The sequence below is a fragment of the Acanthochromis polyacanthus genome, chromosome 10 (genome assembly GCF_021347895.1).
Source record: "Acanthochromis polyacanthus isolate Apoly-LR-REF ecotype Palm Island chromosome 10, KAUST_Apoly_ChrSc, whole genome shotgun sequence".
In the NCBI taxonomy this organism is placed as follows: Eukaryota; Metazoa; Chordata; class Actinopteri; family Pomacentridae; genus Acanthochromis; species Acanthochromis polyacanthus.
In genome coordinates, this window is record NC_067122.1 from 19484844 (window position 1) to 19510533 (window position 25690).

General features: G+C 42.6%; 4 protein-coding genes and 1 pseudogene across 11 annotated transcripts in view; all 5 read right to left on the minus strand.

Moving 5' to 3' along the window:
- Window positions 1-17353, minus strand: part of LOC110971872 (protocadherin beta-16-like) — a 74389-nt gene extending 57036 nt beyond the window's left edge. Inside the window, exon 1 of the mRNA XM_051954401.1 lies at window positions 15282-17353. Coding sequence (XP_051810361.1) covers window positions 15282-16949 — 1668 coding nt within the window. The 5' untranslated portion in view covers window positions 16950-17353. The remainder of the gene's footprint in view (window positions 1-15281) is intronic.
- Window positions 1-25690, minus strand: part of LOC127535752 (protocadherin gamma-A3-like) — a 31804-nt gene that overhangs the window by 3655 nt on the left and 2459 nt on the right. The window contains exon 2 of the mRNA XM_051954429.1: window positions 4147-4644. Coding sequence (XP_051810389.1) covers window positions 4147-4644 — 498 coding nt within the window. The remainder of the gene's footprint in view (window positions 1-4146; window positions 4645-25690) is intronic.
- Window positions 194-24896, minus strand: LOC110968538 (protocadherin gamma-A2-like; annotated as a pseudogene).
- On the minus strand, window positions 7385-10503 carry LOC127535754 (protocadherin gamma-A11-like). The gene has a single exon (XM_051954436.1). The coding sequence runs from the start codon at window positions 9877-9879 to the stop codon at window positions 7480-7482; it is 2400 nt and encodes a 799-aa protein (XP_051810396.1). The 5' UTR covers window positions 9880-10503; the 3' UTR covers window positions 7385-7479.
- LOC110971871 (protocadherin gamma-A5-like) overlaps window positions 13436-25690 on the minus strand; it is a 65655-nt gene continuing 53400 nt past the window's right edge. For 3 of the 8 annotated variants that reach the window (XM_051954413.1, XM_051954419.1, XM_051954415.1), the window contains 2 exons: window positions 17923-17971; window positions 13436-14650 (listed from right to left, as the gene is read on the minus strand). In XM_051954413.1, coding sequence (XP_051810373.1) covers window positions 14475-14650; window positions 17923-17971 — 225 coding nt within the window. In that variant the 3' untranslated portion in view covers window positions 13436-14474. Of the gene's footprint in view, window positions 14700-17922; window positions 18554-25690 lie in introns of all 8 variants that reach the window. The other 5 variants (XM_051954412.1, XM_051954414.1, XM_051954418.1 and 2 more) reach the window with 4 other exon arrangements.

Below are 25690 nucleotides of genomic sequence, written 5' to 3' on the forward strand. Positions count from 1 at the left end.
AACGGTTGCCGTGAGTTTTCAGCAAAACCATGTGGGTAAAATATGTTCATCATATTTCCTCTGAGTAATGTTTCAAATCCAAGTTTCCACCACAGTGAATATGAAGAAAGTGAGAGTTAAAATCTGAACTTCAGATTTCATAACAGCCAATTAATATTGACAATGATTTTCTGTCAAAGTTTTTTAAAAAATCAGCGAGAATGTCAACAATGAATAATGATTAAATATCGCATAGACGAACATATAAATCTTAGACTCAGAGAGTAATGGTAAAGATTTGAATTAGCACGAAGAGAACCCATAGCAACGTCGCACACTCCACTTTTAAAAGAGAAAATGAGCATGATTAGAACAAAAAAGAGTTACTCAGATGTAGAAACAAGGGTAAAGCAATCAAACCTCGAGAGGAGAGTCAGGTTCATCCAGGATGCTCTTCTCATTCTGTATCCTCTGCATCGTCTCTGAAGAACTGGGATCCATTATCAGCACGTTCTGACTACCACCTCTGCCGAACTTACAGTCACTCTTTCTGGAGTCTGTCGTCCTGCACACCTCGTAATTGTACACGTGTTGGAGAGTCCCTGTTGTCCCCAAAGTGTCTGAGTAACGTGGAGGATAATATGGAATGACAGGCAGGTTGGAGTGATACAGGATGCGAGACTGTCTCCATCTGTAGATTTTCACTGAGATAATAACCACCAAACACGTGATGAAGAGGAAGGAGACCACAGCCAGAGCCAACACTAAGTAAAAAGTCAGGTTGTCATTGTACTCCTTGTCGTGTGGAAAGTCACTGAACTCCGACAGAACTTCAGGGAAGCTGTCCGCCACTGCCACGTTCACAATGACTGTAGCTGAACGAGAGGGCTGCCCGTTGTCCTCCACTATAACACTCAGTCTCTGTTTCACTGCATCTTTATCAGTCACTTGGCGGATGGTTCGGATCTCTCCATTCTGGGAGCCCACTTCAAACAGAGCCCTGTCTGTGGCCTTCTGCAGTTTATACGACAGCCACGCATTCTGTCCAGAGTCCACATCAACAGCCACCACTTTGGTCACCAGATAGCCCACATCTGCTGAACGAGGAACCATTTCAGCCACCACAGAGCCACCAGTCTGGACTGGATACAGGACCTGAGGAGGGTTGTCGTTCTGGTCCTGGATCATCATTTTCACTGTCACGTTGCTGCTGAGTGGAGGAGATCCTCCATCCTGCGCTTTCACTCTGAACTGGAAGTCTTTGATCTGCTCGTAGTCAAAAGAGCGCACTGCATGGATGACTCCACTATCAGCACTGACGGACACATATGAGGAGACTGGCACTCCGTTGACAGAGGAGTCCTCCAGAATGTAAGAAACACGAGCATTCTGGTTCCAGTCAGCGTCTGTGGCTCTCACTGTGAATACAGACACACCTGGTGTGTTGTTTTCTACAATGTAGGCCTCATATGAAGTCCTCTCAAAGACAGGCTCGTTGTCATTTACATCAGAGATCTGTAAGGTGAGAGTGACGCTGCTGGAGAGGGAGGGGACTCCCTCATCAGAGCAGGTCACAGTGATGTTATACTCAGAGGCTCTCTCTCTGTCTAATTCACTTTCTGTCACTAAACTGTAGAAATTATTTGTTGAAGCTTTTAAAATAAAAGGTATATTTTCGCTGGTAAAGCATTTGATGTGTCCGTTTTCTCCGATGTCCTTGTCTTCAATGTTTATCATTGTAACAACTGTATTGAGTTCAGCATCCTCTGATATCACATTTGACTTTGACATTATGTTAATTTCAGGTTTGTTATCATTTACATCTTGCACATCAACAATCAGCTTACAAGCATCTGTGAGTCCTCCTTCATCACTAGCACGTATATTTATTTCAAAATTTCGAGACTCTTCAAAGTCAATGTTTTCAATTAAAGTCACTTCACCGTTTTCCTTGTTTATCTTAAATACTTTCCTGACATCATCTAACGTATTTGTGATTGAATATGTAATTTTACTGTTGGAGCCCTGATCTGCATCTGAGGCTGTAACAGTAGCAACAATTGTTCCTTTTGGTGAATTCTCAGTAACTGTAGCTTTGTATGTTTGCTGTGTAAAAACAGGAGTATTATCATTAGCGTCTAAAACAGTGATGAGGATCAGCATCGTTCCTGACATCTCCGGCTCTCCTCCATCTACAGCCGTCAACACAAGAGATATCTGCTCCTGTTTCTCTCTGTCTAAAGGTTTCTGCAGCACCATCTCGACGTTTTTGTTGACATTAGCGTTATTGTGTAGCTTCAGAGCAAAATTATCTGTTGGTTTTAATTCATACTTTTTAAGATCATTAATTCCAACATCAAGATCAGCAGCTCTTTCCAGAACAAATTTTGCCCCGATCATCGCTGACTCGCTGATTTTAAATTCAATTTTGTCTTCTTCGAAAGTCGGTGCATTATCATTGATATCTGTTATCTGTACTGTAACACTATAAAATTCCATTGGATTCTCTAAAATAATCTGAAAATGTACAGCACAAGGCGTCGTCTGTCTGCAGAGCGCCTCTCTGTCGATTCTGTCTTTAACAAGGAGGACTCCTCTTTCTCTGTTCAGCTCGATGTATTCGTCGTTGTCTCGAGTATAAATTCTGGCCTTACCTGAAGTCAAACGTTTCTTTTCCAAACCTAAATCCTGTACGATATTACCCACTAAAGATCCTTTTGGCATTTCCTCTGGTATTGTGTAGCTGACTTGTCCAATTACCGAGCCAAAGGAAAGGAGAGCGAAACACAACAGCGCCTGCTCTTTCATTGTTCTGTCCGAGGATTTTCTCAACGATGTTCGGCAATCCAGCAAGAAGTCTCAAAAAATCAAATTCATTCTGGCGTCAAACCTCAAATTCACAAAAGAATACTCCACACAGTAGAAAAAAATCGTATCTATGGTCGTCGTGTTTTTTGTCAGATAGTCCACAGATGATAATGTCTGCTTGTTCCCGTCGTTCCCTTTTTTTTCATTATGTTGACGTAACATGGGAGGTGCTGCCTCAGTCCTACTGTCAGTCCTCTAAATTCTGGTAAACAGCGGCCCTAAGAGTTCATTATATAAAACTGCAGAAACCCACTATGAATTCATCTGTTGAGAGGATACACTCTCAGCCACTTCTGCAAAGCTTATAAGAGTAATTTCTCACTTTTGTTTAAAATTTTAGTGATAGCAGTGCGTCATTTGAAACACGACAAACAGTGAACAAGAAATGTAAAAGACCTAAGCAGTTGATAATAATTGTGTGTGTGTGTGTGTGTGTGTGTGTGTGTGTGTGTGTGTGTGTGTGTGTGTGTGTGTGTGTGTGTGTGTGTGTGTGTGTGTGTGTGTGTGTAAATAATGAAAACCGAGAGGAGAAAATATTCAGAAAAAAATAGAAAAGCAGAGATATGGAGCGACAGCACAGTCAGTCAAGAAAAGTCTCTGTCCAAGGTCCTGAAATGAACAAAGTCATACAGAGAGACACGGTTTGGGACTATGGCAAGTGGTCACTGAATTTAAAAAAATGAATGCTTTTCCCAAATTTGACACAATAAAGAAAAAGTTTCAAGAAACCTTTACGCACAATCTGGATAAGGGTACGTGCATTTAAAAACAAAACAAATAAATCTCCCGGTCATGGAGTTAAACGCTGCAAGTAAGTCTCACACCAATGACAGATTATGGACTAAAAACACTGCTTACAAGAAACAAATAAACAAAAAATACAGAACTATAGAGTAAATGTTGAAGAGTTCTAACAACACTGGACTGAAAATGCATTTTATGGGACACTGTCAGTCGTTCGGAAATTGAGGAAATTGCGTAAAATAATGCAAAATACTAAAAAATGATACAAAATGCTGTAAATTAAAGGACACAAAGATCAAACTACAGTACTTAACTGACCTCTAGAGGAGAGTCTGGTTCATCCAGGATGCTCTTCTCACTCTGAATCCGCTGCATCGTCCCTGAACAACTGGGATCCATTATCAACACGTTCTGACTACCAGCTCTGCCGAACTTACAGTCACTCTTTCTAGAGTCTGTCGTCCTGCACACCTCGTAATTGTACACGTGTTGGAGAGTCCCTGTTGTTCCCAAAGTGTCTGAGTAACGTGGAGGATAATATGGAATGACAGGCAGGTTGGAATGATACAGGATGCGAGACTGTCTCCATCTGTAGATTTTCACTGAAATAATAACCACCAAACACGTGATGAAGAGGAAGGAGACCACAGCCAGAGCCAACACTAAGTAAAAAGTCAGGTTGTCATTGTACTCCTTGTCGTGTGGAAAGTCACTGAACTCCGACAGAACTTCAGGGAAGCTGTCCGCCACCGCCACGTTCACAATGACTGTAGCTGAACGAGAGGGCTGCCCGTTGTCCTCCACCATAACACTCAGTCTCTGTTTCACTGCATCTTTATCACTCACTTGGCGGATGGTTCGGATCTCTCCGTTCTGGGAGCCCACTTCAAACAGAGCCCTGTCTGTGGCCTTCTGCAGTTTATACGACAGCCACGCATTCTGTCCAGAGTCCACATCAACAGCCACCACTTTGGTCACCAGATAGCCCACATCTGCTGAACGAGGAACCATTTCAGCCACCACAGAGCCACCAGTCTGGACTGGATACAGGACCTGAGGAGGGTTGTCGTTCTGGTCCTGGATTATTATCTTTATTGTCACATTGCTGCTGAGTGGAGGAGAGCCTCCATCCTGTGCTTTCACTCTGAACTGGAAGTCTTTGATCTGCTCGTAGTCAAAAGAGCGCACTGCATGGATGACTCCACTATCAGCACTGACGGACACATATGAGGAGACTGGCACTCCGTTGACAGAGGAGTCCTCCAGAATGTAAGAAACACGAGCATTCTGGTTCCAGTCAGCGTCTGTGGCTCTCACTGTGAATATAGACACACCTGGTGTGTTGTTTTCTACAATGTAGGCCTCATATGAGCTCCTCTCAAAGACAGGCTCGTTGTCATTTACATCAGAGATCTGTAAGGTGAGAGTGACGCTGCTGGAGAGGGAGGGCATTCCTTCATCAGAGCAGGTCACAGTGATGTTATATTCAGAGGCTCTCTCTCTGTCTAAATCACTGTCAGTCACTAAACTGTAGAAATTGTTTGTTGAGGCTTTTAAAAGAAATGGCACATTTTCGCTTATAAAACACTTCACGTTCCCGTTGTTTCCTGAGTCCAAATCCTCGATGTTTATCATTGTAACAACTGTACTGAGTTCAGCATCCTCTGATATCACATTTGACTTTGACATTATGTTAATTTCAGGCTTGTTGTCATTTACATCTTGCACATCAATTATCAACTTGCAAGAATCTGTGAGTCCCCCATCGTCACTTGCACCTAAATTTACTTGAAAGTGCTTTGACTTTTCAAAGTCAATGTTTCCAATTACAGAAACATCGCCAGTTGCCATGTTTACCTCAAACATTTTCCTTACAATCCCTAACGTATTTATAATTGAATATGTAATTTTACTGTTGGAGCCCTGATCTGCATCTGAGGCTGTAACTGCAGCAACAACTGTTCCTTTTGGTGAATTCTCAGTAACTGTAGCTTTGTATGTTTGTTGTGTAAAAACAGGAGCATTATCATTAACATCTAAAACTGTGATGAGGATCAGCATCGTTCCTGACATCTGCGGCTCTCCTCCATCTACAGCCGTCAACACGAGAGAAATCTGCTCCTGTTTCTCTCTGTCTAAAGGTTTCTGCAGCACCATCTCCACATTCGTATTTCCATTAGCATTATTATACAGCTTCAAAGCAAAGTTATCAGTTGATTTCAATTCGTAATTTTGAACTCCATTATTTCCAACATCAAGATCCTCTGCTGCTTCCAGCACAAATTTTGCCCCGATGGTCGCTGATTCGCTAATTTTGAATTTCACTTCACGTTTTTCAAAGGTCGGTGCGTTGTCGTTGATATCTGTGATCTGGACTGTAACAGTGTAAAATTCCATTGGATTCTCGAGAATGATTTGAAAATGCAAAGCACAAAGCTCCGTCTCTGTACACAGCGCCTCTCTGTCGATCCTCTCCTTCACGAGGAGGACTCCTCTCTCTCTGTTCAGCTCGACGTACTCGTCGCTGTTTCGAGTATAAATCTTAGCTTTACCGGACATTAAACGTTTAATATCTAAACCTAAATCCTGTGCCATATTTCCCAGGAAAGATCCCTTCGGCATTTCCTCCGGAATCGAGTAGCTGACCTGCGCAAACACCGAGTGGAGAGAAAGAAGAAAGACAAACAGCACTTGCCGATTCATTGTTCTGTCCGATTTTTCCACGAGGCTCCACAGTCTGCTTATATTCCATAAAAAGACAGATTCTACTTCGATAGGACTGCCAGTCTCAAATTAAAAATTCACAAACTGCTCAGCGGTCGCAAAATTTTGTGGAACACAGATTTGTCCTCCGTTTTAATAATCCAGCTCGACGAGAACTGCAACACCGTTCTCCGTCGTGTTCTCTCTGTATAATGTCGATGCTACATGGGAGGTTCTGCTGCAAACATGCACTCAGTCATCAACACTCTGGTCAACAGCGGCCCTAAGAGTCCACATCATAAAACTGCAGGATACAAACAGTAATCCTACTTTGAGTGAACTCCCTATCAAACGTGGGAATTTAGGTACAACACATTTACTTCACTCTGTTAATATTTTTTTCTACAGACGGGAGGCGGAGATATTGAACATTTCCTCAATATTAATTTCCATGCCAATGTAATATAGTTAAAATTTTAATGTACGTAACAACAAACAGTGCCGTAATCAGACACTGCAGGTGAACTGAAGATGAGGATGGAAATAACAGGCAAAGGAAAAACAAATTGGACATACAGCTGGCAAAACCTCAGACTTTCATGACAAAATAAAAAACAATGCACCGATAATGTGAAGATGGAAAGCAACGAAACATTAAAACTGTGTCTACAACACTTGAGAGACAAGCTGAAGCTGCGACTAGAGATATTTCAGGAGCAACAGATTCGCTGTCCGCGGTTCTGAAGTGAATGCACTGAATGACAGAGAAAACTAGCAGATGACAAAAGCTGGCATATAGCGATGAAATATGTACGAGAAACGGCATCTTTTTAAATGAAAAAGCCTTCGTGATCCCTTCCATTATCAATATAACCAGTACTACCAAACAAACTGTTACCATCGTTCCTAACGTCAGTATTGCTAAAGCAATACAATGATTTCTGTAGCAGTAAGGGAAAAAAACAAAAAACTCAATTTCATTTTTTTTTAAAAATGAAAAAATAAAAATAGGTCGAACATTGCAAATATAACCACCTTCCACTGTATTATAAAGCATGGAACGCTGCCTTCAAAACGCAAAATATTTCCTATTATACACATATATATCCACAGGTGCATTACATAAACAGACAGTTGAAAAAAAGAATACATTTGCAAATTATTACGAAACACACTGAAAATGTATTAAGGCAGTCTAACCTCGAGAGGAGAGTCTGGTTCATCCAGGATGCTCTTCTCACTCTGAATCCGCTGCATCGTCCCTGAACAACTGGGATCCATGATCAACACGTTCTGACTACCAGCTCTGCCGAACTTACAGTCACTCTTTCTGGAGTCTGTCGTCCTGCACACCTCGTAATTGTACACGTGTTGGAGAGTCCCTGTTGTCCCCAAAGTGTCTGAGTAACGTGGAGGATAATATGGAATGACAGGCAGGTTGGAATGATACAGGATGCGAGACTGTCTCCATCTGTAGATTTTCACTGAGATAATAACCACCAAACACGTGATGAAGAGGAAGGAGACCACAGCCAGAGCCAACACTAAGTAAAAAGTCAGGTTGTCATTGTACTCCTTGTCGTGTGGAAAGTCACTGAACTCCGACAGAACTTCAGGGAAGCTGTCCGCCACCGCCACGTTCACAATGACTGTAGCTGAACGAGAGGGCTGCCCGTTGTCCTCCACTGTAACACTCAGTCTCTGTTTCACTGAATCTTTATCACTCACTTGGCGGATGGTTCGAATCTCTCCATTCTGGGAGCCCACTTCAAACAGAGCCCTGTCTGTGGCCTTCTGCAGTTTATACGACAGCCACGCATTCTGTCCAGAGTCCACATCAACAGCCACCACTTTGGTCACCAGATAGCCCACATCTGCTGAACGAGGAACCATTTCAGCCACCACAGAGCCACCAGTCTGGACTGGATACAGGACCTGAGGAGGGTTGTCGTTCTGGTCCTGGATCATCATTTTCACTGTCACGTTGCTGCTGAGTGGAGGAGAGCCTCCATCCTGCGCTTTCACTCTGAACTGGAAGTCTTTGATCTGCTCGTAGTCAAAAGAGCGCACTGCATGGATGACTCCACTATCAGCACTGACGGACACATATGAGGAGACTGGCACTCCGTTGACAGAGGAGTCCTCCAGAATGTAAGAAACACGAGCATTCTGGTTCCAGTCAGCGTCTGTGGCTCTCACTGTGAATATAGACACACCTGGTGTGTTGTTTTCTACAATGTAGGCCTCATATGAGCTCCTCTCAAAGACAGGCTCGTTGTCATTTACATCAGAGATCTGTAAGGTGAGAGTGACGCTGCTGGAGAGGGAGGGCACTCCCTCATCAGAGCAGGTCACAGTGATGTTATACTCAGAGGCTCTCTCTCTGTCTAAATCACTGTCAGTCACTAAACTGTAGAAATTGTTTGTTGAGGCTTTTAAAAGAAATGGCACATTTTCGCTGATAAAACACTTCACGTTCCCGTTGTCTCCTGAGTCCAAATCCTCAATGTTTATCATTGTAACAACTGTACTGAGTTCAGCATCCTCTGATATCACATTTGACTTTGACATTATGTTAATTTCAGGTTTGTTGTCATTTACATCTTGTACATCAATTATCAACTTACAAGAATCTGTGAGTCCCCCATCGTCACTTGCACCTAAATTTACTTGAAAGTGCTTTGACTTTTCAAAGTCAATGTTTCCAATTACAGAAACATTGCCAGTTTCCATGTTTATCTCAAACATATTCCTTATATTGCCTATCGTATCTGTTATCGAATATGTAATTTTACTGTTGGAGCCCTGATCTGCATCTGAGGCTGTAACTGCAGCAACAACTGTTCCTTTTGATGAATTCTCAGTAACTGTAGCTTTGTATGTTTGTTGTGTAAAAACAGGGGCATTATCATTAGCGTCTAAAACTGTGATGAGGATCAGCATCGTTCCTGACATCTGCGGCTCTCCTCCATCTACAGCCGTCAACATCAGAGACATCTGATCCTGTTTCTCTCTGTCTAAAGGTTTCTGCAGCACCATCTCGACGTTTTTGTTTCCATCAGCGTTATTGTGCAGCTTCAGAGCAAAATTATCAGTTGGTTTTAATTCATAGTGTTGAATTCCGTTTATTTCGACATCAAGATCCTCTGCCCTTCCCAGAACAAATTTTGCACCAACCATCGCTGATTCGCTAATTTTAAATGTCATTTCACGTTTTTCAAAGGTCGGTGCGTTGTCGTTGATATCTGTGATCTGGACTGTAACAGTGTAAAATTCCATTGGATTCTCGAGAATGATTTGAAAATGCAAAGCACAAAGCTCCGTCTCTGTACACAGCGCCTCTCTGTCGATCCTCTCCTTCACGAGGAGGACTCCTCTCTCTCTGTTCAGCTCGACGTACTCGTCGCTGTTTCGAGTATAAATCTTAGCTTTACCGGACATTAAACGTTTAATATCTAAACCTAAATCCTGTGCGATATTTCCCACTAAAGATCCCTTTGGCCTTTCCTCCGGAATCGAGTAGCTGACCTGCGCGAACACCGAGTGGAGAGAAAGGAGAAAGACAAACAGCACTTGCCGATTCATTGTTCTGTCCGATTTTTCCACGAGGCTCCACAGTCTGCTTATATTCCATAAAAAGACAGATTCTACTTCGACAGGACTGTCAGTCTCAAATTAAAAATTCACAAACTGCTCAGCGGTCGCAAAATTTTGTGGCACACAGATTTGTCCTCCGTTTTAATAATCCAGCTCGACGAGAACTGCAACACCGTTCTCCGTCGTGTTCTCTCTGTATAATGTCGATGCTACATGGGAGGTTCTGCTGAAAACATGCACTCAGTCATCAACACTCTGGTCAACAGCGGCCCTAAGAGTCCACATCATAAAACTGCAGGAGACAAACAGTAATCCCACTTTGAGTGAACTCACTATCAGACATGTGGGAATTTAGGTACAACACATGTATTTTAATATGTTCATATTTTTTCTACAGTCGAGGATATTGAACATTTTCTCGACACTAATTTCTATACCAACGTAAAACTATATTTAAAGTTCTAATGAACGTAACAATAAACAGTGCGTTAGTCAGACCCTGCAGGGGCAGGGAGGATCTGGATGGAAATAGAAGGCAACAGAGAAACGAAAAGGACCGAGAGCAGGCAAAACAGAGAGCTGGCAAAACAACAGGCTACCATGACAAAATTAAAAAAAAAAAAAGGCACCGGTAATGTTTAGATGAAAAGAAACATCCCAAATTAAAACTGTCAACAACACTTGAGAGAAAAGTAAAAGCTGGACATATTTCAGTCGTAATAGATTCGCTGTCCACGGTTCTGAAGTGAATACACTGAATGGCAGAGAAAACTCGCAAATGACAATAGCTGTCATATTGCAATTCAATATGTAGGAGAAACAATATCTATCAGTAGTACCAAACGTACTATTACGATCATTTCTAACGTCAGGATTACTAAAACAGTAACTCCAATTGACATTTTTTGAAATATGAAAAAAATAAGCAGAAGACGATTTGAGATATAACCAACTTCCACTGCATTATAAAGCATGGCATCCTGTCTTTATAACGCAACATGTTTCCTATTGTACACATATATACCTCCAGGTGCATTACATAAACACAGAAAGTTGAGAAGATTATAAATTTGCAAATTATTAAGAAACACGTTGGAAATATATTAAAACAGTCTAACCTCAAGAGGAGAGTCTGGTTCATCCAGGATGCTCTTCTCATTCTGAATCCGCTGCATCGTCCCTGAACAACTGGGATCCATGATCAACACGTTCTGACTACCAGCTCTGCCGAACTTACAGTCACTCTTTCTGGAGTCTGTCGTCCTGCACACCTCGTAATTGTAAACGTGTTGGAGAGTCCCTGTTGTCCCCAAAGTGTCTGAGTAACGTGGAGGATAATATGGAATGACAGGCAGGTTGGAATGATACAGGATGCGAGACTGTCTCCATCTGTAGATTTTCACTGAGATAATAACCACCAAACACGTGATGAAGAGGAAGGAGACCACAGCCAGAGCCAACACTAAGTAAAAAGTCAGGTTGTCATTGTACTCCTTGTCGTGTGGAAAGTCACTGAACTCCGACAGAACTTCAGGGAAGCTGTCCGCCACCGCCACGTTCACAATGACTGTAGCTGAACGAGAGGGCTGCCCGTTGTCCTCCACTATAACACTCAGTCTCTGCTTCACTGCATCTTTATCACTCACTTGGCGGATGGTTCGAATCTCTCCATTCTGGGAGCCCACTTCAAACAGAGCCCTGTCTGTGGCCTTCTGCAGTTTATACGACAGCCACGCATTCTGTCCAGAGTCCACATCAACAGCCACCACTTTGGTCACCAGATAGCCCACATCTGCTGAACGAGGAACCATTTCAGCCACCACAGAGCCACCAGTCTGGACTGGATACAGGACCTGAGGAGGGTTGTCGTTCTGGTCCTGGATCATCATTTTCACTGTCACGTTGCTGCTGAGTGGAGGAGAGCCTCCATCCTGCGCTTTCACTCTGAACTGGAAGTCTTTGATCTGCTCGTAGTCAAAAGAGCGCACTGCATGGATGACTCCACTATCAGCACTGACGGACACATATGAGGAGACTGGCACTCCGTTGACAGAGGAGTCCTCCAGAATGTAAGAAACACGAGCATTCTGGTTCCAGTCAGCGTCTGTGGCTCTCACTGTGAATACAGACACACCTGGCGTGTTGTTTTCTACAATGTAGGCCTCATATGAGCTCCTCTCAAAGACAGGCTCATTGTCATTTACATCAGAGATCTGTAAGGTGAGAGTGACGCTGCTGGAGAGGGAGGGCACTCCCTCATCAGAGCAAGTCACAGTGATGTTATACTCAGAGGCTCTCTCTCTGTCTAATTCCTCCTCTGTTAAAACGGTGAAGAAATTATTTGTTGTTGATTTAATCGTGAAAGGAGTGTTTTCACTTAAAACACACAAGACCTTGCCGTTTTCATTTGAGTCTGGATCTTGTATATTAAGCATCGTTACAACAGTTCCAGGCTTCATGTCCTCAGATAGTGTGTTTGATTTCGACATGATGTTAATGGACGGAGGGTTATCATTTGTATCTATCACGTCCAAAATCACTTTACATGCGTCTGACAGTCCTCCCTGATCTGACACCTGAACATCTAGCTCATAAAGTCTCCTTTTTTCATAATCTACATTCCCCGTGAGAATCAATACACCATCATTAGGATCAATTTGAAAGAGGTTTGCAGCTGCAGATTTGGGAATCACATATGTTACTTTCCCGTTATTTCCCTTATCCATGTCTGTTGCTCTGACTGTGGTTATTACAGTGCCTATAGGAGCGTTCTCTGTAACACTTGCTTTGTACTCCGGTTTAGAACAAACAGGCGAATTGTCATTTACGTCTAGCACAGCGATCATAATCTGCATGGTCCCTGAGAGCTGTGGTTCTCCACCATCTAGAGCGGTTAGAATTAATGATAAATGCTCGTGTTTCTCTCGGTCTAACGGTTTCTGTAAAACCATTTCGACATGTTTAGTCCCGTCTCCGCGACTGATAGTTTTCAGAACGAAATTGTCAGTGGGTTTTAGGGTGTAGCTGCTCAAACCGTTCACACCAACGTCATCGTCTACGGCTTTTTCTAAGACGAATCGAGCTCCTGTGAGAGCAGATTCGCTAATTTCGTATTTCATCTCACCTCTCTCAAATGTCGGAGGGTTGTCATTTATATCGGTAATTTCTACAGTCACGGTGTAAAACTCCATTGGGTTTTCCAGAATCATTTGAAAATGGAGTGCGCAGGGCATTGTTTGACCACAGAGCGACTCTCTATCTATTCTGTCTTTTATAAGGAGCACTCCTCTGTCTCGTTTCAGCTCTACATACTCCTCAGTGTTACCAGTGTAAATACGAGCTTTACCGGATTTTAATCTGTCTACTCGTAAACCTAAATCCTGGGCTATATTCCCGATTACAGCCCCCTTTTCCATTTCCTCGGGAATGGAATAGCTGACTTGCCCGAGCACTACACCGACAGAGAGCACGGAGATATACAAGAACACTTGCCATCCCATCATTCTGGTCGACACGTCTTTGAAGAAAATCAGAAAATCCACTCCTTCTTCGACCCAAGTTCCGATTTTGACCAGTAGATGCAAGTAAAAAGTCCTAAAGATGCCACTTATCCTAAATAGTGGAACAAAGGAATCCCATCGTGCAGTCCTGTCCTCTGCTGTTCATGGGAAAACCGACTATTCACACTGCCACTCTCTTTGCACCGATGTAATATGCTGACGTGCAAGGGAGGTGCTGCATCAAAACGTTCCTCAGCAACTCGATGGCTAACAGCGTCCCTTTCTGTTCAATAGACTGAACTGCATGGAATCTCATTGTGGCAATCAGAAATATATGTTTGTGTGTAAATATAAGATTTACAGAGACATGGTTTTGAGTTTAAACATTTTAGAAACAATAAGTACATATTTTCCTCCATCATTGCTCAATAGAAAACGAATTGAGGAACTAATCAAATCAATTAGAATAAGAAGCAACAATGTGGCTAGACAAAAGCATGCATCAAAGCACACAGGTACACTTGCACACACAAACACATGTACCTGAATATATGAAGAGTTACAGAGTGGCTAAAACGTTAAATTGATCTCATAAGACATCACATTCTTGGTACATTTCCACTTTACATTGTGTTAAATTATGACTTACATCCACACAATGCAATTCTGCCACTATATGTTTTGCAAATGTGTAAAACGACTATCTCATGAATCAGTAATTGTCATTTGACAGTGTTGGCCACAGGCAAAGTTTATCACAAATGTTAGTATAAAATTTGAGGAATAATAATCTTGCAAAAAAAGAGGTGCTTGTAAAACACGTGTAGACACACAGAGAAAAAGGAGAAGGAAAGACACACACACAGACACACGCACACAGACACACAAAGAGGGAAAGAGAGAGAGCGAGAGAGAGAGAGAGAGCATAACCTGACTGAACTCTTTCAGGCATTTGAGTAACTTCACCGTTTGCACTGTCCGTGGTGCTGAATCAGCAACAACCAAAAAATAAAGTATACAATTATTTCCATCACGGTGACCAAACTTAAGTATAATAAACAATTTTTAGACACTGAACATGGCTTAACACTCTGTGTTGCCAAATAACTTAATAAATAACAGTGCAGATTTAAGTACATCCCCAAGAAAACTAACCTCTAGAGGAGAGTCTGGTTCATCCAGGATGCTCTTCTCACTCTGCATCCGCTGCATCGTCCCTGAACAACTGGGATCCATTATCAATACGTTCTGACTACCAGCTCTGCCAAACTTACAGTCACTCTTTCTGGAGTCTGTCGTCCTGCACACCTCATAATTGTATACATGTTGGAGAGTCCCTGTTGTCCCCAAAGTGTCTGAGTAACGTGGAGGATAATATGGAATGACAGGCAGGTTGGAATGATACAGGATGCGAGACTGTCTCCATCTGTAGATTTTCACTGAGATAATAACCACCAAACACGTGATGAAGAGGAAGGAGACCACAGCCAGAGCCAACACTAAGTAAAAAGTCAGGTTGTCATTGTACTCCTTGTCATGTGGAAAGTCACTGAACTCCGACAGAACTTCAGGGAAGCTGTCCGCCACCGCCACGTTCACAATGACTGTAGCTGAACGAGAGGGCTGCCCGTTGTCCTCCACTATAACACTCAGTCTCTGTTTCACTGCATCTTTATCATTCACTTGGCGGATGGTTCGGATCTCTCCATTCTGGGAGCCCACTTCAAACAGAGCCCTGTCTGTGGCCTTCTGCAGTTTATACGACAGCCACGCATTCTGTCCAGAGTCCACATCAACAGCCACCGCTTTGGTCACCAGATAGCCCACATCTGCTGAACGAGGAACCATTTCAGCCACCACAGAGCCACCAGTCTGTACTGGATACAGGACCTGAGGAGGGTTGTCGTTCTGATCCTGGATTATCATTTTCACTGTCACATTGCTGCTGAGTGGAGGAGAGCCTCCATCTTGTGCTTTTACTCTGAACTGGAAGTCTTTGATCTGCTCGTAGTCAAAAGAGCGCACTGCATGGATGACTCCACTATCAGCACTGACGGACACATATGAGGAGACTGGCACTCCGTTGACAGAGGAGTCCTCCAGAATGTAAGAAACACGAGCATTCTGGTTCCAGTCAGCGTCTGTGGCTCTCACTGTGAATATAGACACACCTGGTGTGTTGTTTTCTACAATGTAGGCCTCATATGAGCTCCTCTCAAAGACAGGCTCGTTGTCATTTACATCAGAGATCTGTAAGGTGAGAGTGACGCTGCTGGAGAGGGAGGGCACTCCCTCATCAGAGCAGGTCACACTGATGTTGTACTCAGAGGCTCTCTCTCTGTCTAAATCAATGTCAGTCACTAGGTTAAAAAAACTATTAGACGTTGGCTTCAATGTAAAAGGAATTTGCTCATTAATAGAACAATAAACTTTACCATTTTCTCCTGAGTCTATGTCCTGAACATTAACCATAGTTACAACTGTTGCTGGTTTAGAGTCCTCTGGGATTACATTAGTCTGTGACATTATATTAATAACTGGCTTGTTATCATTAATGTCTGTCACCTCAACTGTAACCTTACATGAATCTGTCAGTCCTCCCTCGTCACTTGCTTGTACATGTATTTGATAGTAACGTGCCTTTTCATAATCTATATTATTTTCCAAGATCAAATCTCCATTTAATTCATTAATTTCAAACATATCTCGTACATCTGCAGCAGTGTTGGAAATAGAATACATTATGTTGGAATTCGATCCTTTATCAGCATCTGAAGCACTGACTCTGGTTATAACGGTACCTTTTGCTGCGTTTTCAGGTATTGTAGCTTTATAAACAGTTTTGGAAAAAACTGGTGCATTGTCATTAGCATCGAGAACTGTAACACGAACCTGTGCTGTGCCAGATAGCTTTGGTTCCCCTCCATCTACAGCAGTCAACACCAGAAATATCTCTTCTTGTTTTTCTCTGTCAAGAGGCTTTTGTAAAATCATTTCAACTATCTTTTCCCCATCGGGCTGATCTTTCAGCTTCAACGCAAAATTATCAGTTTTCGTTAGAAAATAACTCTGCAGACTATTCGTGCCAACATCAGGATCTATCGCTCTCTCTAACAGGAATTTTGCTCCGACCACAGCGGATTCGCTTATTTTGAATTTCATGTCAGACTTCTCAAATACTGGAGCATTGTCATTTACATCTGTAATTTCGACAACAACCGTGTAAAGTTCCATGGGGTTTTCTAAAATAACCTGAAAATGCAACGCGCAGGGCGTCGTCTGTCCACAAAGCGCCTCTCTGTCTATTTTTTCTTTGATAAGCAAGGCTCCCCTTTCTCTGTTCAGCTCGATGTACTCGGCGCTGTCTCCGGTGAAAATCCGAGCTTTGCCTGATGTCAGCCTTTTTCTGTCTAAACCTAAATCCTGAGCGATGTTACCTATTAATGACCCCTTTGCCATTTCCTCTGGAATGGAGTAGCTGACCTGCGCAACCACCGATGAGAGAGAAAGAACTGAGAGAAACAACAGCACTTGCCACATCATTGTTCTGTCCGGCATTTTCACGGGACACAAATCCTGCTCCAGTCGTTTTGTTCCGATAGAAAGAAAATCCACAAATATTCCCAGTATATCCAACAAACGGAAGCGACCAGACTATATTTTACTGCATCTTTCCGGCTGTGAAATCATTATCGTCCTACTGTGTCATATTCGCACTGCGTGTCTCTTATCGTCTGACGAGAGAAAAAAAAATAGATCATGGGGGAGGTACTGCTGAAACCTGCCTTACATCTATCCACACACTGTCCAACAGCGGCCCTAAGAGCTCAATCTAATGCACTACAAAAACGTATGTAAATGGAAAGTATTCAAATCTACTCCACAGGAGCGAAAGCCTGTAATACATCAAAACCCAATCTTAGAATATAGCTTTGCAGAAAACATCACTCTGAAGACGAGATCAGCACATTTAACCTATGTGATGTTGACTAAATTGCAAATGTAAGCCCAGTCTTGTCGAAAGAAAAACTAAATGGCATTGCAGTTTTATCAACATATGCAGACAAAGCAAACTCGTTGTAAAAGCTGAAGGAGGTTCATTGAGCACCACGACCAACAAAGTATATTATGCTAAGACACAAAATGTGAAACCTAATCAGGAGTGGGTCATATATCATATAGAAAAACAAATAGTTGAGAAATTAAATGAAACATAATTACAAACTCGGACATTACGAAAAGTTACGTCTCTGTTCTACAAAGACAGCTGGGGAATGAACTACGAGACAGTGGAGCAGCTCGTTATTGTGGTTCTAAAAATGCATCAGATTGCGTAAAATATGAGCCCAAGGGGCACTTACTGTGAAGTATGACCTCTGAAAAAAAGTACAGATTTTATTTCAGATTAATATATCAAAGGCCCTCACCTCTAGAGGAGAGTCTGGTTCATCCAGGATGCTCTTCTCACTCTGAATCCGCTGCATCGTCCCTGAACAACTGGGATCCATGATCAACACGTTCTGGCTACCACCTCTGCCGAACTTACAGTCACTCTTTCTGGAGTCTGTCGTCCTGCACACCTCGTAATTGTACACGTGTTGGAGAGTCCCTGTTGTCCCCAAAGTGTCTGAGTAACGTGGAGGATAACATGGAATGACAGGCAGGTTGGAATGATACAGGATGCGAGACTGTCTCCATCTGTAGATTTTCACTGAGATAATAACCACCAAACACGTGATGAAGAGGAAGGAGACCACAGCCAGAGCCAACACTAAGTAAAAAGTCAGGTTGTCATTGTACTCCTTGTCGTGTGGAAAGTCACTGAACTCCGACAGAACTTCAGGGAAGCTGTCCGCCACCGCCACGTTCACAATGACTGTAGCTGAACGAGAGGGCTGCCCGTTGTCCTCCACTATAACACTCAGTCTCTGTTTCACTGAATCTTTATCACTCACTTGGCGGATGGTTCGGATCTCTCCATTCTGGGAGCCCACTTCAAACAGAGCCCTGTCTGTGGCCTTCTGCAGTTTATACGACAGCCACGCATTCTGTCCAGAGTCCACATCAACAGCCACCACTTTGGTCACCAGATAGCCCACATCTGCTGAACGAGGAACCATTTCAGCCACCACAGAGCCACCAGTCTGGACTGGATACAGGACCTGAGGAGGGTTGTCGTTCTGATCCTGGATCATCATTTTCACTGTCACATTGCTGCTGAGTGGAGGAGAGCCTCCATCCTGCGCTTTCACTCTGAACTGGAAGTCTTTGATCTGCTCGTAGTCAAAAGAGCGCACGGCATGGATGACTCCACTATCAGCACTGATGGACACATATGAGGAGACTGGCACTCCGTTGACAGAGGAGTCCTCCAGAATGTAAGAAACACGAGCATTCTGGTTCCAGTCAGCGTCTGTGGCTCTCACTGTGAATACAGACACACCTGGTGTGTTGTTTTCTACAATGTAGGCCTCATATGAGCTCCTCTCAAAGACAGGCTCATTGTCATTTACATCAGAGATCTGTAAGCTGAGAGTGACGCTGCTGGAGAGGGAGGGCACTCCCTCATCAGAGCAGGTCACAGTGATGTTATAGTCAGAGGCTCTCTCTCTATCTAAATCACTGTCTGTCACGATGCTGAAGAAATTATTGGATGTAGAAGAAACTGAAAATGGAATGTTGTTGTTTATATCACATTGAACTTTTCCGTTTTCGCCCGAGTCTGGATCTTGGATATTTACAATTGTGATAACAGTGCCAGGTTGAACGTCCTCTGTTATTAGGCTGGATTTTGACATAACATTTATGGCAGGTACGTTGTCATTTGTATCCAATATTTCCACAATAACTTTACTGGAGTCCGTTAGTCCTCCTTCATCACTAGCCTGCACATGTATTTGATATTGTCGCTTCTTTTCAAAGTCAGTGCTTCCGATTAATTTAAGTTCACCAGTTTCTCCGTTTATGTCAAATATTTCAGACGCACCATCAGCAGAGTTCAGTATTGCATAGGTTATCTTGGCATACGATCCCTCGTCTAAGTCAGAGGCACTAACTGTAATCACTATCGTTCCTGGAGGTGAGTTTTCTCTTAAGGTGGATTTGTAGATTTTCTGAGTAAAAACCGGAGCATTATCATTGCTATCAAGCACATTTACATGAATCTGAACAGCTCCTGAGAGCGGCGGCTCACCGCCATCTATCGCAGTCAATACAAGCGATAAATAATCCTGTTTCTCTCGATCCAGAGGCTTCTGCAAAACCATTTCTACCATCTTGCTTCCATCCGCTTGATTTTGCAGCTTCAAAACAAAGTTATCAGTTGGCTTTAACAAATATCTCTGAAGGCCATTCAAATCGACATCCAGGTCTATTGCCTGTTCGAGCACAAATACTGTTCCTATAGTAGCCGACTCACTTATTCTGAATTTCATTTCGCCTCTTTTGAAAATCGGGGCGTTGTCATTAACGTCTGTGACTTCGACAGTAATGCTATAAAACTCCATTGGATTCTCTAAAATGACCTGAAAATGCAAAGCACAAGGCGCCGTCTGTGGGCAGATCACCTCTCTGTCTATTCTGTCTTTGACGAGGAGGACTCCTCTTTCTTTATTTAACTCGATGTACTCAGCGCTGTCTCCGGTATAAATGCGAGCCTTTCCTGATTTTAGTCTCTTCACATCCAAGCCCAAATCTTGAGCAATGTCGCCCACGAAAGAGCCTTTTGGCTTTTCCTCTGGGATAGAATAACTGACCTGCCCAGTCACTGAACAGAAACAGAGAAACGAGATTAAAGCAAGTACTTGCCGTCTTATTGTTGTGACCGCCATGGTCGTGTAAAATAAAAATCGTTTAATATTGTTGTACAAAACGATTTCTCCTTGGAAATAATCCTTTTTATGTCCTCAGGTTTGGGTAATCCCTACCAAGGTCGCAAAAAAACAACAGTATTGGTCCGAATTGAGGCAAATCAACGACGGTCAGCCTGTTCTGTGTTTTTCATTGTGTCTTCCTCCCGATCAGAATCTGAAATGATGGAGGGAGGTACTGCTGATCTCGTCTCCCAACTAACACAGACTGGCCAACAGCGGCCCTAAGAGTCCATCATGCTGAACTGCAAAATGCCGAGGAAGACGAAAAACAACTGTGTTCTCCATGTTCAGATCAGCAATTTCTTAAATTTAACCCTAAAAATCAATACGGGGGCATATTTCTTTTACAAGTTCTTGCGATTATTTGTATTTGAAGCTGAGATAGAAAGGTCAACCTCATAAAAACACAAAACAAAAAGAAACAAACACTAAGCCCCAGAGTTTTAAATACAAGTAGTTATGTGGAATGGTGTCATCGTCATCATCACACACACACACACACACACACACACACACACACACACACACACACACACACAGACACACACAGAGAGAGAGAGAGAGAGAGAGAGAGAGAGAGAGAGAGAGAGAGAGAGAGAGAGAGAGAGAGAGAGAGAGAGAGAGAGAGAGAGAGAGAGAGAGAGAGACATGAAACGCCACAGTGCTATTTAAAGGTAACATGTCTTCTAATGTCTTCTCAGGGTGTTCACCATTTTCTTTAACAAAACTAAACACCTGCAAAATGTCAGTGGAAAACTAAGTTAGAATTGAACTGCTAAGAAAAAAGGTTTTGCATCTAAAATTGTGGCAGAACTTGTCTTTAGTACAGTATGCAATCAGACTAAAAGACATGTCCTGAAACGGTCCCTGGGAGCAAAGTAGACTGAGGAGCTCTCCATGGTGCTAATTTTTTTCCCTTTCTTTTCTTTTCTTTTTAGAATAGATGATACCACTAGGTCTGAGAGTACTTTTACTTGAATACTTTTGCTCAGAGTTGGTGTAAAGCCTCAGTGGCAGTGCTATACTCTTGACCATGAACTTCCACACTTTCTATTTTATTTTATTTTTTGTGCTACATGGTTCATGAAATTGTGTGCCATCACTGATTTGGACCAAATATTTTGGAGCCATGTGGCCAGCATTAAAAAATGCCTTAATCAATATATCCATAGATAGAGGTTCCTTATCTCATGCAAATGAGGAGTTAAACCAGAAGCTGTCAAAGTAGTACTGACTGTTTATGGTCATTGCTGCTGGGACAGCATTTCAGAATGCAATAGCAGACTGACAACTTTCCTGGCAAAGCAAATGATAGGTTGCTGTGTTGAAAATGTTGGATTGATGTACTTGGTTGTATATGTTCACTTGCTTCATTGAAATGCGCATCACATTAAATGAACCATATAAATAAATCTTACCAATTTACAAGTAATGAAATAGAAAACATTCGGATAAGCAGGATTTTGACAACATAATTGGTTCATATTTCATATTTAGGTAAAACATCATGACCAAAATGCTTCACAAGTGCTAATATGAAAGTAATCCTACTGAATGCAGTGCTATGAAGGGTTTCCAACTTAACTAAAAGGCAAGTTATAAGTGAACAGAAGTAGGAGTTATGAAAAAAAAGTTCAACACAACGTTAGCATAATACAACAACTTTCATATGAGGCCCCACTGCTCAACACTACAGAAAACTGCAGTTGTGTATACAACATGAAATGCCATCAGCTACATCATTATTTCTGGAGACTAACCTCTAGAGGAGAGTCTGGTTCATCCAGGATGCTCTTCTCACTCTGAATCCGCTGCATCGTCCCTGAACAACCGGGATCCATTATCAACACGTTCTGACTACCACCTCTGCCGAACTTACAGTCACTCTTTCTGGAGTCTGTTGTCCTGCACACCTCGTAATTGTACACGTGTTGGAGAGTCCCTGTTGTCCCCAAAGTGTCTGAGTAACGTGGAGGATAACATGGAATGACAGGCAGGTTGGAGTGATACAGGATGCGAGACTGTCTCCATCTGTAGATTTTCACTGAGATAATAACCACCAAACACGTGATGAAAAGGAAGGAGACCACAGCCAGAGCCAACACTAAGTAAAAGTCAGGTTGTCATTGTACTCCTTGTCGTGTGGAAAGTCACTGAACTCCGACAGAACTTCAGGGAAGCTGTCCGCCACTGCCACGTTCACAATGACTGTAGCTGAACGAGAGGGCTGCCCGTTGTCCTCCACTATAACACTCAGTCGTTGTTTCACTGCATCTTTATCACTCACTTGGCGGATGGTTCGGATCTCTCCGTTCTGGGAGCCCACTTCAAACAGAGCCCTGTCTGTGGCCTTCTGCAGTTTATACGACAGCCACGCATTCTGTCCAGAGTCCACATCAACAGCCACCACTTTGGTCACCAGATAGCCCACATCTGCTGAACGAGGAACCATTTCAGCCACCACAGAGCCACCAGTCTGGACTGGATACAGGACCTGAGGAGGGTTGTCGTTCTGATCCTGGATTATTATCTTTACTGTCACATTGCTGCTGAGTGGAGGAGAGCCTCCATCCTGCGCTTTCACTCTGAACTGGAAGTCTTTGATCTGCTCGTAGTCAAAAGAGCGCACTGCATGGATGACTCCACTATCAGCACTGACGGACACATATGAGGAGACTGGCACTCCGTTGACAGAGGAGTCCTCCAGAATGTAAGAAACACGAGCATTCTGGTTCCAGTCAGCGTCTGTGGCTCTCACTGTGAATATAGACACACCTGGTGTGTTGTTTTCTACAATGTAGGCCTCATATGAGCTCCTCTCAAAGACAGGCTCGTTGTCATTTACATCAGAGATCTGTAAGGTGAGAGTGACGCTGCTGGAGAGGGAGGGGACTCCCTCATCAGAGCAGGTCACAGTGATGTTATACTCAGAGGCTCTCTCTCTGTCTAAATCACTGTCTGTCACTATGCTGAAGAAATTATTGGATGTTGAAGAGATTTTAAAGTGAACATGGTCGTCTAAAATGCAGTGGACTTTGCCATTTTCATTTGAATCTGGATCCTGGACGTTCATCATCGTTAGAACAGTGCCAGGTTTTACATCCTCAGATATAATGGATGACGTTGACATAATATTAATAGCTGGTGGGTTATCGTTTGTATCCAGCACCTCAATTATAACTTTACAAACATCTGCATTACCGCCTTCATCTGATGCTTGAACATCTATCTCGTAATGCCGAAATTTCTCATAATCAAGTTTTCCCACTAATGTGAACACCCCACTGTCTTCATCTATATCAAATAATTGTGATGATCCCTTCGGAGCATTAGAGATGGAATATCGTACTTGCCCATGTAGACCTTCATCTGCATCAGATGCGCTCACAGTGGTTAGAACAGTTCCTTTCACTGAATTTTCGTTTACGTTAGTCTTAAACTCCGCTTGAGAACAAACAGGCGCGTTATCGTTTGCGTCCAGAACAGTTATGATAATTTGAATAGTTCCAGAGAGCTGTGGGTTGCCACCATCTAGAGCAGTTAATATTAAAGAGATACGGTTCTGTTTCTCTCGGTCAAGAGCCTTCTTTAAAACCATTTCGACATTTCTACTGCTACCTATTCGATAAGGATTTAAGATGAATATGTCACTTGAAGTCAGTGAATAACTCTGAAGCCCGTTAATACCAACATCGTCGTCAACAGCTTTTTCTAAAACAAATTTTGACCCAATCTGAACCGTCTCACTTATATCAAATTTCATGTCACTGTTTTTAAAACCAGGAGAGTTGTCGTTAATATCGGTAATCTCGACAGTAACGCTGTGAAACTGCATAGGATTCTCCAAAATGATTTGAAAATCAAGAGCACAGGGCGTCGTCTGTCCGCAGAGCGCTTCTCTGTCTATCTGCTCTTTGATTACAAGGGCTCCCCTTTCTTTATTCAGCTCGATGTATTCTGTGCCGTCTCCTGTATATATACGAGCTTTCCCTGATTTCAGCCTTTTCACGTCTAAACCTAAATCTTGCGCTATGTTACCGACCAATGATCCTTTCGACATTTCCTCAGGAATAGAGTAGCTGACCTGGCCAAAAACCGAGCGAAGAAAAACAACGGAGATTAAAGACAGCAGGCCTGCTCGCAGCGTCATTGTTCTGTCCGACGATTTCTCGTCCACAAAAAAGAGAAAGGGATATTAAATCCGTTATCCAGTAAAAGGATTTCAGAAAAAAACGTCAGTGAAAATGACAAAAATATAGACTCCAATGAATGATTCTCGCCTAGTATGTCCGTGTTTGATCATATCATTTTTCCAAACTGTGCCTTTTCGATATATTTTCTCTCTCTCCGTAACATTTAGAGATGATGGGGGAGGTACTGCTGCAATAAGCTCTGAAATCTCAGCAGACTGGTCAACAGCGTCCCTGTGAGTTGGATGTGCTGAACTACACATCACACAGACATTTCAGCTTATTGTCCTTCTGGTTGGAATACATTTATCACGGGTTAACTGATAACAAATCTGCAAAGTACTTGGTGTGCGTGTCAGTGAGGTGTCATATTTAGTATGAAAAGAACATGGTTCCCTGTTTTAAACAAGGATACAAACAGGTCAGAAAGCTCTCTGAGCAAATGAAACTGTTAAAAGAGGATGCTGCACAACAACAACCTCTGCAGAATTTTGCTGTCTGGGGTACTGACAGGCAGAGCAGTAACGGGAAAAGAAAGCTCTAGAGGCGTAAATCTATGTTTCTGACATCAGAATTCCGACTGACAGTCAATGTAATGGTATCATAATATTAATAAACAGATGCTATATTTTGCCAATTTGCTTGTGGAATCAACAACGTGACTGGATTTCAAAATTTTCATGTTAATTGTTTCAGAAGTTAATTATTTTCAAGTATTTAAGTTTAGCTGTTTTCAGAGAATACTGACAATGCAAAGACTGTAAGACCAATGCCTGGATAATGTCATTCTAAGTGTAGTTTCATTGTCAGAAAAATATTCCAATTTCCATCGTTGTTTGGACATACTTTACATTGGAATATTTTTCAGAGTAGCAGGTGTGATATGCTTATATTATTAATGCAAAAAAGTAGAAACAACACTTACTTGTAGATACATATAACAAATTATAAAGAAGAAGGCCAACCTCTAGAGGAGAGTCTGGTTCATCCAGGATGCTCTTCTCACTCTGCATCCGCTGCATCGTCCCTGAACAACTGGGATCCATTACCAGCACGTTCTGACTACCAGCTCTGCCGAACTTACAGTCACTCTTTCTGGAGTCTGTCGTCCTGCACACCTCGTAATTGTACACGTGTTGGAGAGTCCCTGTTGTCCCCAAAGTGTCTGAGTAACGTGGAGGATAATATGGAATGACAGGCAGGTTGGAATGATACAGGATGCGAGACTGTCTCCATC

What these genes read in the sequence shown, in the direction of transcription:
- LOC127535754 (XM_051954436.1), bottom strand. Translation starts at nt 9,879, where the DNA reads ATGAATCGGCAAGTGCTGTTTGTCTTTCTCCTTTCTCTCCACTCGGTG.